Source organism: Gobius niger, assembly GCF_951799975.1.
Source record: "Gobius niger genome assembly, chromosome: 7".
Classification (NCBI taxonomy): Eukaryota; Metazoa; Chordata; class Actinopteri; order Gobiiformes; family Gobiidae; genus Gobius; species Gobius niger.
In genome coordinates, this window is record NC_136858.1 from 38,406,179 (window position 1) to 38,420,343 (window position 14,165).

Genomic DNA, 14,165 nt, shown 5'->3' on the forward strand with positions numbered 1-14,165 from the left:
TTTCGAACTGTCGCGATCCGAACGTGCCCGTCGCCTGCTCGCTATCCAAGGCCTAGGAGACAGCAAGCCCTCTGAACACATGGAGATGATGTTAAACCTGCTAGGTGCTGAGGAGCCGAATTTCCTCTTCATAGAGCTGTTTCTACGACACATGCCACCGCACGTCCAGACGGCGCTCGCTAATACATCTATTACAGAGCCACGCGCTCTGGCGGAGGAGGCAGACCGATTCTTCCTGGCCACCCAGCGTTTCGCCCCTGACGTCCTGGCCCCGACGCGCAGCTACACGCCCCCAGGCGCTGCCGTTATCGCTGGCAAAGGACACACTGCCGCTGACAGCCGTACCAGCCCAGGTTTGTGCTACTTCCACGCACGTTTTGGTGCCAAGGCTAAAAGGTGCCGCTCCCCTTGCAACTTCAACGCGACGGGAAACGCCAAGGCCTGCGCTCAGTAGTGGCCGTGAGCGCAGGCACAAAAGGCCGGCTGCTGTTCATCGTGGACACCCTCTCCAAGCGCGAATTCCTGTGTGACACCGGCGCCCAGAGGAGCGTGCTGCCGGCTACAGTGGAGGACACAGCTGGAGGGTCGCAAGGCCCGCCCTTAACATCTGCCAACGACACCCCCATCCGGACATATGGCACAAAGACTGTGGACGTATGTTTTGGGGGTCAGCGCTTTACATGGGACTTTGTCACAGCCGACATCTCCTTCCCCCTCCTCGGCGCAGATTTTTTGTGCGCCCACGGACTGCTCGTTGATGTCAAAAATGGTCGTCTGGTGGATGCGTTGACCTTCTCCTCGTTTGCATGTGTCCGCGATGAAGGGACATATGACGGCCTCTCCAGCTCACTCTCTGAGGGCGACAAGTACCAGCAGCTTCTCGGGGAGTTCCCCAGCCTGACACAGCCCACATTCTCGGCCACCACGACTAAGCACGGAGTTGAACACCACATCGAGACCAAGGGGCCCCCCATTCATGCCAGGGCCCGACGACTCAACCCGGAGAGACTGGCGACTGCAAGGGCCGAATTCGCCAACATGGAACGACTTGGCATCATTCGCCGTTCCGACAGCCCATGGGCCTCGCCCCTCCACATGGTTCCGAAGCCAGACGGGGGCTGGCGTCCGTGCGGCGACTACCGTCGCCTGAATGATGCCACCACGCCCGACCGCTACCCTGTTCCCCACATTCAGGACTTCTCTGTGCATTTGGCTGGGAAGTGCCTGTTCTCTAAAGTGGACTTGGTCAGGGGTTACCACCAAGTTCCGGTGCACCCTGCAGACATACCGAAGACGGCGGTGGTGACTCCTTTCGGGTTATTTGAGTTCCTCAGGATGCCGTTTGGCCTAAAAAACGCGGCCCAGTCCTTCCAGCGACTGATGGACTCAGCTCTTAGGGACATGCCTTTCATCTTCGTGTACTTGGATGACGTCCTCGTCGCCAGTTCGTCGGTGGAGGAGCACCTGACGCATCTCCGGGCTCTATTCACAAGGCTCGACCAACACGGACTGATCATTAACCTGGCAAAGTGTGTCTTTGGGGTGCCGTCCATCCAGTTCCTCGGGCATCTGATCAGTCGTGATGGGGCCGCCCCTCTCCCGTCGAAGGTGGAAGTTGTTTCCGCCTTTCCCCGCCCACGCTCGGCCCGGGGGCTCCGGGAGTTCCTTGGGATGGTTACATTCTACCACCGATTCATCCACCGGGCAGCCCACGTTATGCGGCCACTGTACGAGGCCCTCAAGGGTAGAACCCCCAACCAGGACATTGACTGGACCGCCGAGAGGGACAAGGCATTTGAGGACACAAAGGCTGCGTTGTGCCAGGCCACCATGTTGGTTCACCCGTTGCCTGGAGCCCCAGTCGCCCTCACAACCGACGCATCGGACTACGCGGTTGGCGCTGTTTTTGAGCAGTTGGTTGACGGCGCCTGGCAACCGCTTGCATTTTTCAGCCGCCAACTGGTCCCCAGGGAGCGCAAATACAGCACCTTCGACCGGGAGCTGCTCGGTGTCTGGTTGGCAATCCGCCACTTCCGCTTCGTCCTGGAAGGGCGCGAGTTTACTGTTTTCGTCGACCACAAACCACTCACGTTCTCCATGTCCAAGGTTGCGGAGCCGTGGTCCGCCCGCCAGCAACGCCAGCTGTCTTTCATCTCGGAGTACACCACAGACATCCGACACATTGCTGGCAAGTCCAACGTGGTCGCAGATTGCCTCTCCAGAGCGATTGTCAACACGGTGCAGCTAGGTCTCGACTACTCAAGTATGAGTGCAGATCAAGCCTCGGATGATGGGATTCAGTCGCTCAGGGATTCGGACACGGGCCTGCGTCTGGAGGAGGTCGCGGTCGGCGACTCGGGGGTCAGGTTGTGGTGCGACCTCTCTACCGGTCAGCCTAGGCCTCTGGTCCCTGTCGGATGGCAGCGGGCTGTTTTTGAAGCAATACACGGCCTCTCCCATCCCGGCAGAAAGGCTTCCACGAGGCTGGTGGCTCAGAAGTTTGTCTGGAGAGGGCTGAAAAGAGACGTGCGGGCCTGGGTTGACTCATGTGTGGCCTGTCAGCGCGCAAAAGTGCACCGCCACACCAAGGCCCCATTGGAGCTGTTTGCTGTCCCCGAGAGGCGGTTTGACCACGTCAACATTGACCTGGTGGGTCCACTCCCCCCTTCACAGGGTTTCACCTACCTCCTCACAATGGTAGACAGGACGACCCGCTGGCCTGAAGCCGTTCCCCTCACCTCAACAACGTCTGCTGACGTGGCCCGAGGGTTCATCAGCGCGTGGGTCGCACGTTTTGGAACACCTTCAGACCTATCCTCCGACCGCGGTGCACAGTTTACATCGGAGATCTGGAACGTGGTCGCCAGGGACCTGGGGGTCAAGCTACACCGCACCACCGCATATCACCCCCAGGCTAATGGGTTGTGCGAGAGGTTCCACCGTTCCATGAAGGCAGCTCTACGCGCCAGCCTGACAGATGGCAACTGGGTGGACAAACTTCCCTGGGTCATGCTGGGCCTTAGGACGGCCCCCAAAGAGGACCTGCAGTCTTCGTCTGCTGAGCTCGTCTACGGCCAGGTGCTGCGAGTTCCTGGAGACTTCATTCCTGACGCGACGACACCCTGGTCCGCGGCCAATCAACGGTCCACCCTGCTGGAAGTCGCAAGGGCGTTCGCACCCATCCCCACATCACAGCACTGCGCCCCTGTTTCCCATGTGCCGCCGAACCTGCGCACGGCGGAGTTTGTGTTCATCCGCCATGACGCCCACCGCGGACCGTTACGTCCACCCTATGACGGACCCTTTAAGGTCTTGCAGCATGGGGATAAGAGCCTGGTCGTGGACATTGGTGGTAGGCCTGAGACTATCTCTATTGATAGGATTAAGCCTGCTCACGTGGACGTTTCCAGGCCATTGGAATTGGCCCAGGCCCCACGCCGCGGACGCCCCCCGGCGCCTCGTCCGGCAGCTCTGGCCGGGGCTCCTACTGCTCTGTCAACGCCATTACTGCCTAACTCTGCGCTTTGTCCGGATGCGCCGGCCACCCTTTCCCCCCCCTCGGCCCCTGCCACCTTTACCCGCCGTGGTCGGGCCATTATCCCTTTCCGACACGGGGACTTTGACTATGGGTGAATTCTGGGGGGGCTTGTGTAGTGGGTTTACATAATTCACACAGGGAACCCAAGTTCCGGAGTTCCGGGGGGGACAATATAGAGAGTGGGACATTTCCTGTTCACTCGTGTTGTGAGAGACTTAACATTGAGTTCTACCGTTGTAAAACGAAAGGCTTCATGTCATTAAAAGAAGCATCCTCTTTTGACACTCCGCCTCCGACTCCCGTCCTTGCACACTACAACGTAATGTTTAAGAAACAGTGGGTGAACGGGACAATATTTTGAAGTTTGCGTCGTAGCTACATTTTTGAAGCCGCTCCACGCGCCGCCCGGTCCGTGAGCTCTAACCTCTTAACTCCTGCTGCACCGCGCCTTTCTCTCTCCTCTCTCTTTCCTCTCTCGGGCCTTCGTGAGAATAGTCCACGCGCTCAGCTAGCTCCGATGTGAGAGCCATCTCATTTTAAAACGGTTTAAGTTTCAATACGCAGCAAAGCAAAACAAAACCACGCGCTGTTAAACTCTGAGCTGCAGAGAGAGAGAGAGAGAGAGAGAGAGAGAGAGAGAGAGAGAGAGAGAGAGAGAGAGAGCCCCGCGCGTCATAAACAGAGCAGCTGCGTCTTTACGTTAATAATTACGGCCAACACATCGTGGCTTCTGGCAGGCTACTGACGCTAGCGCGCATATTAGTTACATCAGTGATTTAATTTACAGTGCAATCCCTGCAAAGTTTGTAGGTTTGCAAGGCCTACAGAAGACCAGTGCGTGTTTTTGACGGGAGGGGGCGTGGCATCACGATGGTGGCGCTCCATCGTGATGTTGCTCATCCATCGCCGATGCCATCGGCACAACCCTAGTTGTAGGCGCGGTAATAAACATCATGTGAAAAGTGGCAACAGTGAAACCAATCAATTACATAACGGCCGCCCCCCCCCCTCGTCACACCCCTCCCTCCCTCCTCTGTCCCCCCCCCTCGTCACACCCCTCCCTTCCTGCCTCCCTTCTCCTCCTCGTCTCCGTGAGGAACATCAGCTCAGAGTCGCGGGAGCCGAGGCAGGATGAAGACGCCGTTCCTGGATTACTGGAGCCGCGGCAAAGAGCGGGACGAGAGCTTAGGGGGGGGGTTTAAGACCCGGCTGAGTGAGGAGCAACTGTGAGTACTGCACTTTATACTGCACTTTCTACTACTACTGCAGACGCTACTACGACTACTGCAGACTCTACTACTACTACTGCACTTTCTACTCTGAAATACTACTGCACAAAGAGCGGGACGAGAGCTTAGGGGGGGGGGTTTAAGACCCGGCTGAGTGAGGAGCAACTGTGAGTACTGCACTTTATACTGCACTTTATACTACTACTGCACTTTCTACTACTACTGCACTTTCTACTTCTACTACTGCACTTTCTACTCTGAAATACTACTGCGCAAAGAGCGGGACGAGAGCTTAGGGGGGCGCTTTAAGACCCGGCTGAGTGAGGAGCAACTGTGAGTACTGCACTTTCTACTACTACTACTGCACTTTATACTACTACTGTGCTTTCTACTGCACTTTCTACTACTACTACTGCACTTTCTACTCTGAAATACTGCTGCACAAAGAGCGGGACGAGAGTTTAGGGGGGCGCTTTAAGACCCGGCTGACTGAGGAGCAACTGTGAGTACTGCAGATTCTACTACTACTACTGCACTTTCTACTACTACTGCACTTTCTACTGCACTTTCTACTACTACTACTGCACTTTCTACTACTACTGCACTTTCTACTGCACTTTCTACTACTACTACTGCACTTTCTACTGCACTTTCTACTACTACTACTGCACTTTCTACTCTGAACTACTGCAGATTCTACTCTGAACTACTGCAGATTCTACTCTGAACTACTGCAGATTCTACTCTGAACTACTGCACTTTCTACTCTTAACTACTACAGATTCTACTCTGAACTACTGCAGATTCTACTCTGAACTACTGCAGATTCTACTCTGAACTACTGCAGATTTTACTCTGAACTACTGCAGATTCTACTCTGAACTACTGCAGATTTTACTCTGAACTACTGCAGATTCTACTCTGAACTACTGCAGACTCTACTACTACTACTGCAGATTCTACTCTGAACTACTGCAGATTCTACTCTGAACTACTGCACATTCTACTCTGAACTACTGCAGATTCTACTCTGAACTACTGCAGACTCTACTACTACTACTGCAGATTCTACTCTGAACTACTGCAGACTCTACTACTACTACTGCAGATTCTACTCTGAACTACTGCAGATTCTACTCTGAACTACTGCACATTCTACTCTGAACTACTGCAGATTCTACTCTGAACTACTGCACATTCTACTCTGAACTACTGCAGATTCTACTCTTAACTACTGCACTTTCTACTCTGAACTACTGCAGATTCTACTCTTAACTACTGCACTTTCTACTCTGAACTACTGCACATTCTACTCTGAACTACTGCACTTTCTACTCTGTTACTACTACTACTGTTTTGTTTATTACTATAAGAACTACATTGTGTTTTAGGAGTTTGAAATTGCTGTTTGGAAGATTTGCAAATTGTCAATAAATGTGGAAAGAAATTGAGGAAAAAGTGGAAACATTTGATTAAAAAAAAGTTGATTTTTTTTTTTTTTAATGGGAGGGAAAGGTGAAAATAGTGAGAAAAAAGAGAGAGAAAAATTGGTGAAAAAATGTGGGAATGTTGAGGAAAAATTGGATTAAAAAATTGAAAAAAAATAATGTAAAAAGATGGAGAAAAATTGGGACAGTATGGGGGGAAAAAATCTAAAAAAGAAAATGTGTGTAAAGTAAAAATGTGGGCGTGGAGGGAGTGGCAGATGTGTGAAGAAATGGAGGGAAAATGTTTTTTTTTTGTTGCTCTTTTCTGTTTAAAGGATCTATATCCTGCTATTTTAGCCATTCCAAAGTTAAGTATAGGCATGTATGTGATATATTGTACCTCTACCATTATGGAGCACTAATTTTTGTGATAAATATAAGTGTTTTCTGGAGGTATTTTTCAAACCCGGAAGACAGAACGCTTTGATTCAGTTAACTCCGCCCCCTCTCTCCGCACATACTTTACCGTAATATAAATAAACAACAATAAGTGAAGTGAAGTCATAAATGGCTAACACACACATGCTAACCCGCGTTTGGACTGACTCACCCTCTGCTCCATCGCTGTTTACATTATGAGACTTGCGTTGGTTATAAAAGTTAATCCACTTTGATTCTGGTGAAGGTTCATCAAACATCCATCAGAGACAGTCACAGAAAAACTATATTTTGGTGAAAGTCGCTGAATCCCGGAGAAAAAAACAACTTCGAGTGGCCTCTTCTTGAAAAAGGTTGAATAAACTCCTCGTCCTCGTAGCCAAACGTGCTTCTTTTTCTCCTTATCGTTAGTTAAGAATAAAGAACAGGTGTGTCCAGTTATAACGAGCTCCATCTTCAGCTGCAGCGCAAACATGACTGATCTGTTCAGACACTCAGGTTTTTTTTTTCTCTTTGTTTCTCTCTTACGACAGAAATAATGAAAAGGCTGGTTTACAAATTAAAATCAGGCTGTAAGACATTACATTACAGACGTCGTTCACCAGGAGAGGGCGGAGCCTCAGAGAGCAGGAGGGCGGAGCCTCAGAGAGCAGGATTCAGGAGGATTACTGAGAGCTGCGTGAATGAAGCCACAAACCACTCTGGGGGTGTTTTTGATCAGGAAATAGCAGAACAACATGGCTAAAAGCTCTAACAAGGCGATTTTGCAGGATATAGGACCTTTAAGACAATTATCCTTTTTAGCGACAAAGTCAAGCAAATAAAGGTGTTTGCGGCACATTTTTGCTGATGGTTTGTCCCCACAGATAATGACATATTCAAATAATACTATCAAGCAGCCAAACTTAAAACATCTGGTTTGATCATATGGATTTGCACAGTTTCCTGCTGGTCTCAGTTGTAGTTCTCATATAGTGTCGATGTTTTACTTTTTGTGTCTTGAAATCATCTTGGGATCATCTCGGGCCCCACCCTCGCGGCTCTCTCTTTCAGAACCACTGTGTGCAGATGTTTTCGTGCTCACATTAGAGGCGGAGCTGTAGTATTGCTCAATAGTGTTTGCCCTTTGGAAAGCATTCAGAGCCGTACTGTTTGGTACACGCTTTGCCACGCCTCTTTCCCACGACAACAGCTCCTTTACTGGAACACGCTTTTGTATTGGTACCGTGTTTTTAAGTCGACTCTTAAGACACGCCCTTTTTCCTTTTGATAGTGATTGATTTTTATTATTTTTTTGACCTTTATTACCTGTGTCCTGCTCTGTTTGTGCAGCACCTTCGACAACAGTGTGGTTTTTATTCTGTAAATAAAGTTGGATTGGATGCTGAAGTAGTTTTCTGTGCATTACCTGAATAGTATTTTGGTTTTGAACTTTTTACTTTCACTCCAGTGCATTTGAAAGATGAATATAATTCTCCTTAGTGATGGACAGCAACTCAAATCCCGGCTCACAGGAAGTGTTTAACCTCTTACCACCCGCCTAAACCAAATGCAGTCTGTCCTCTTTGGCCATTATATAGGCCTGTGTAGCACCTCATTTGAAAGCTAAGACCCACAAAACTGATCTTTTTCATCACGTTGTTGCTGTGTTGTGTCACCTTATTCATGTTCTTTATCCGTTTTTATTTGTTCATTTGATTCAAAATTCATTGAATTTTTTTGTCATTTTTTTGTCAAATTTTTCCATTTTTTTTTGTTTTTGTTGATTTTTTTTTGTTTTTGTAGAATTTTTGTAGAATTTTTGTCATTTTTTGTTGAATTTTTGTCACTTTTTTGTTGAATTTTTGTCACTTTTTGCTGGATTTTTGTCACTTTTTTGCTGGATTTTTGTCACTTTTTTGATGGATTTTTTTCATTTTTTTTTTTGAATTTTTGTCATTTTTTGTCCAGTTTTTCTATTTTTTTGGTTTTTGTTGAATTTTTGTCACATTTTGTTGAATTTTTGTCAGATTTTTCATTTTTTTTTGTTTTTGTTGAATTTTTGTCACGTTTTTGTTGCGTTTACATCCTCGTTTTCTTCTCATTTTTTGTGGCTGTTTTATTCTGTAAATAAAGTTGGATTGGATTGGATGCTGAAGTAGTTTTCTGTGCTTTACCTGAATAGTATTTTGGTTTTGAACTTTTTACTGTCACTCCACTGCATTTGAAAGATGAATATAATTCTACTCATTCCTCTAGGATGAAAATTCTAAAAATGCACCAAAATAAGAAGTTAATTTGGCCGTGTGTTGGCCAGTTTTAACCTCTTAACTCCCGCCTGAACGGATCCCATTTTCTCCAGTTTGGCTTTACCCTAATTAAAAAGCTTCTTGGGAAAAAAAGCACCAAAACAGCCACAAAAAATGAGAAGAAAACAAAGATGTAACAAAAATTCAACAAAAATGTGACAAAAATTCAACAAAAAATGACAAAAATTCAACAAAAAAATGACAAAAATTCAACAAAAAATGACAAAAATTCAACAAAAAAGTGACAAAAACTCAACAAAAATGTGACACAAATTCAACAAAAAATTGACAAAAACTCAACAAAAATGTGACAAAAATTCAACAAAAATGTGACAAAAACTCAACAAAAAATGACAAAAACTCAACAAAAAATGACAAAAACTCAACAAAAAATGACAAAAACTCAACAAAAAATGACAAAAACTCAACAAAAAGTGACAAAAATTAAACAACAATGTGCCAAAAAAAAAAAAACATGAAAAAGGTGACACAACGTGAGGAAAAAGATCAGTTTTGTGGGTCTTAGCTTTCAAATGAGGCGTTACACAGGCCTATATAATGGCCAAAGAGGACAGAATGCATCTGGTTTAGGCGGATGGTAAGAGGTTAAAGCAGCACTAAGTAGCTCCTCCCCCTAGAGGCCATAAGCGCAACTGCAGGTGTCTTAGCAAGTTGTGATTTTTTAACGTATTAATTGTCTTGGAGAGTAAACACTACGCTGACAGGAAAGACGAAGGGACAGAGGGAGATTGTGCATCCAATTACACAATGGAATATTTTTGTTTCACTCAAACTTGGCTGTAAATACTGTTTAAATCGATGCTAGCCCACAGTTAGCTTTGCCCGTTAGCTTGTTAGCTTCTTCTTCATGATTATATTAGTGTGTATTGGAGCCTCCGACCCGTAGGCAGAAAAGTTGCAATTGTTATTTGTTATTTTCTTCAGAGAATACTTCACTTTTACTGTTTTCGGAGTAACATATGTTTAGTAGTATCTGTACTTTTACTCAAATAATGAAATAAAGTGCCTTGACCTATCATTGACTACTGCTACCTGAGCTGAGTGATGTGAGAAGTTGTTTTTTTCCCTCATACTGATCAGACTCGAGTTTTGATTCAATGTTATTTCATAATATAGACCAGGGGTGCCAAAAGTGGGGCCCGCGGGACTAATTTGACCCACCGGAAAACAATTAGAGGGTGACCTACTTTTGCGCCGCGTCTGATTAACCCCTTAACTCCCACCTGAACCGAGCACATTTTCTGCAGTTTGGCTTTACCCCAATCCAAAAGCTTCTGGAACAAAGGTGGGAAAATAGAGACAGAACTGAGACGAAAACAATGATGGAAATGTGACAAAAAAGTGACGAAAAATTGATGAAAAAGTGGCAAAAATGTGACAAAAAATGACAAAAAAATGACAAAAAAATGACAAAAATATGATAAAAAATGACAAATATGTGACAAAATGTGACAAAAAATGTGATGAAAAATTGACGAAAAAATGACAAAAATGTGACAAAAATGTGATAAAAATTTTAAAAAAAAATAATCCAAAAATGTGATAAAAAATGACAAAAAAAATGACAAAAAAGTTACCAAAATGAGTTGAACACCCAACAAAAAAATGACAAAGATTTGATTAAAAAAATGATGAAAAAATGACAAAAATTAGATAAAAATTTGAAAATTTTTTTACAAAAAAACGACAAAAAATTGACAAAAAATTGACAAAAAATTGACAAAAATGTAATAAAAATTTTAAAAAAAAATTGACAAATGAAAAAAATATGATTAAAAAATGACAAATATGTGACAAAATGTGACAAAAATGTGATAAAAATAAAAATAAAAAAAATCCAAAAATGTGATAAAAATGAAAAAAAAAATGAAAAAAAAGTTACCAAAATGAGTTGAATACCCAACAAAAAAATGACAAAGATTTGATTAAAAAAATGATGAAAAAATGACAAAAATTAGATAAAAATTTGAAAAAAAAAATTACTAAAAAGTGACAAAAAATGATAAAAAAAAATGATAAAAATGACAAAAAAAATGAAAAAAAATGGACAAAAATGTCAAAAATGTGACAAAAATGTGACAAAAATGTAATAAAAATTAGAAGAAAAAAATCCAAAAAAGTGACAAAAAATGACAAAAATATGATAAAAAAAAAAGACAAATATGTGACAAAATGTGCTGAAAAATTGACGAAAAAATGACAAAAAAATGACAAAAATATGAAATAAAAGTTACCAAAATGAGTTGAACACCCACAAAAAAATGATGGAAAAAATAATCTGATGACGTGAGTAAAAAGATCCTCTCGGTTTAGGCGGGAGTTAAGAGGTTAATACCAACTCTTTCCCATTCATTCTCAATGGTAAATATGGATGCAGTACACCTTTTAACCACCGGCGTCAAATTGGGGGCGCTGTTTCACTCCTTTCGCAAAGTTAAGGAAACACTGTTGTGGCGTCTTGGTGTTTATCAATCACAGAGCGATGTGGCATAAATTTGATTTGAAAAGAAACATGTACTAATTGCAAATCCCTTTCTTCTACCTTCTCCAGTGTCTTGTTGTGTCCTTGGGCAAGACCCTCCGCCTGCCTGTGCACACTGCTTTGTATAAATGAGATGTGAGTAAAACGTGCTTTTGTCTTTTGCAGATCGACTTTGCACGGCGACGGCGATGTCCGAGCCGCGCTGCAGAGAAGCCGCGTGGCCTCTCTCCTGCCCCCTGTGGGCACGGAGGTGTTCAGGCGCTTCACTGCCGCGTCGCTGGAGCAGATCAAGAAATTATCGGGCTCCAAGAAGAACAAGCAGGTGGGAGATCAGTCACACACTTCCAGGATATTATGGACAACAACTCGAATCCCGGCTCACAGGAAGTGCTTAACCTCTTACCACCCGCCCTAAGCAAATGCATTCTGTCCTCTTTGGCCATTATATAGGCCTGTGGAGCACCTCATTTGAAAGCTAAGACCCACAAAACTCACCTTTTTCCTCGCATTGTTGCTGTGTTGTGTCACCTTTTTTTTTTTTTTTGAATTTTTGTCACTTTTTGTTGAATTTTTGTCACTTTTTTGTTGATTTTTTTCTTTTTTTTTGCTGAATTTTTGTCACTTTTTGTTGAATTTTTGTCACTTTTTGTTGAATTTTTGTCACATTTTTGTTGATTTTTTTGTTGAATTTTTGTCACTTTTTGTTGAATTTTTGTCACTTTTTGTTGAATTTTTGTCACATTTTTGTTGATTTTTTGTCATTTTTTTGTTGAATTTTTGTCACTTTTTGTTGAATTTTTGTCACATTTTTGTTGAATTTTTGTCACTTTTTTGTTGAATTTTTGTTGAATTTTTGTCATTTTTTTGTTGAATTTTTGTCACTTTTTGGTTGAGTTTTTGTCACGTTTTTGTTGAATTTTTGTCACGTTTTTGTCGCGTTTACATCCTCGTTTTCTTCTCATTTTTTGTGGCTGTTTTGGTGCTTTTTTCCCCAAGAAGCTTTTTGATTAGGGTAAAGCCAAACTGGAGAAAATGGGATCCGTTCAGGTGGGAGTTAAGAGGTTAAAGGTAAAAAAGGTAAAGGTAAACAACAAAAATTACAAAAATGTGATAAAAATGACCAAAAAATGAGTTACAATCTGGTGTTAGAAAACATCCATATGGGCCCGAGTTACACTTGACTTTATTTATGTGATAAATAAGTTGATATTCCACCAGAAAGTGGCTAAAAAGAGTGAAAAATGTGTTTCTCTAAAGATTCTATTTCCCCCCTCGGCGAGGCCACGCCCCCTTCTATGTCTGTATCTATTGATGAATGTTGTGCTTTCTCCAGTTTGAAGAGGATTCTCCGCTGAAGCCGGCCCCCGAGCTGGAGTCTGGGAAAACCCTCCCCTTTTTCTACGGAGCCCCGCCCCCCGAGCTACGAAACGTCCCATTGGAGGATCCTGACCCTTTCTACCAATCACAGAAGGTTAAACAACACTTTTAAAATGACTCTTTTAGGCGCCACAGGGGAACAGAAACCTAACAAAACATCATTCTTTCTTTAAATGATCAAAACCTTTACAAAGTTACTCAGCTGCTGCCGTTTCCCGTTGCAGACGTTCGTCGTGGTGGACGAAGGAAACACTCTCTCCAGGTTCAACGCCGCGTCGTCCTGTTTCCACTTCAGCCCCTTGAGTTTGTTCAGACGAGCCGCCATCAGGATCCTCAACAACCAATATCCTTTCAGAGTTTAGCTGATACTAGTAGAAGTACCAGGGGCGGACTGGCCATATGTCCTGTATTCTGGAAGAGCACAGAAGGGCCACCGGTCTCTTTACCTCACCCTTACGCCCGGGCGTGACCGAGCTTTACCCAAATCTAAAAGCTTAACCTCTTAAACTCCCGCCTGAACCGAGAGGATCTTTTTCCTCACGTCATCAGATTTTTTTTCCATCATTTTTTTGTTGGATATTCAACTCATTTTGGTAACTTTTTGGTCATTTTTTATCACATTTTTAATCAATTTTTTTGTCACATTTTTGTCACTTTTTTATCACATTTTTGTAATTTTTTGGTCAAATTTTTATACAATTTTTTGTCAATTTTTAATCAATTTTTTGTCACTTTTTTGTTATTTTTTCGTGCATTTTTTTGTTATTTTTTCGTCCATTTTTTCGGCATTTTTTCGTCCATTTTTAATTAATTTTTTGTCACTTTTTTGTCATTTTTTCGTAGCTTTTTGTTTGTTTTTTATAAATTTTTTGTCAATTTCTTGTGACATTTTTGTGACATTTTTTGCCACTTTTTCATACATTTTTTTGTCATATTTTCATCACATTTTTGTCAAATTTTTTGTCAAATTTTTGTCATTTTTTTGGTCACATTTTGACACATTTTTGTTGAATTTTTGTTGAGTTTTTGTCATTTAAAAAAAAAAAAATGTCACTTTTATGTCATTTTTTTGTCTTTTTTTTTTGCCACTTTCTCATCAAATTTTTATCACTTTTTTGTCACATTTCCATAATTTTTTCAACTCATTTTGGTCATTTTTCGTCTAATTGTTGTCATTTTTTGGTCATATTTGTATCAAATTTTTGTCACTTTTTTGTCATTTTTTTGTCACTTTTTTGGTCCATTTTTTTGTCAATTTTTTGTGACATTTTTGCCATTTTTTCATAAATTTTTCGTCACTTTTTAGTCAATGTTTTCTCACTTTTTTGTCACATTTCCATCATTGTTTTCATCTCAGTTTTGTCG

General features: G+C 43.3%; 1 protein-coding gene across 1 annotated transcript; it reads left to right on the top strand.

Annotated features, from left to right (window-relative positions):
- Positions 1-4,659: 4,659 nt before the first annotated feature.
- On the top strand, positions 4,660-13,162 carry LOC306965535 (sodium channel protein type 4 subunit alpha B-like; the record flags this gene model as incomplete). The annotated part of the gene is made up of 4 exons (XM_079560009.1): positions 4,660-4,764; positions 11,589-11,745; positions 12,757-12,894; positions 13,025-13,162. Exons 1-4 carry the CDS (start codon positions 4,670-4,672, stop codon positions 13,160-13,162), a joined length of 528 nt encoding a protein of 175 aa, XP_079416135.1. The 5' UTR covers positions 4,660-4,669.
- Positions 13,163-14,165: the final 1,003 nt, after the last annotated feature.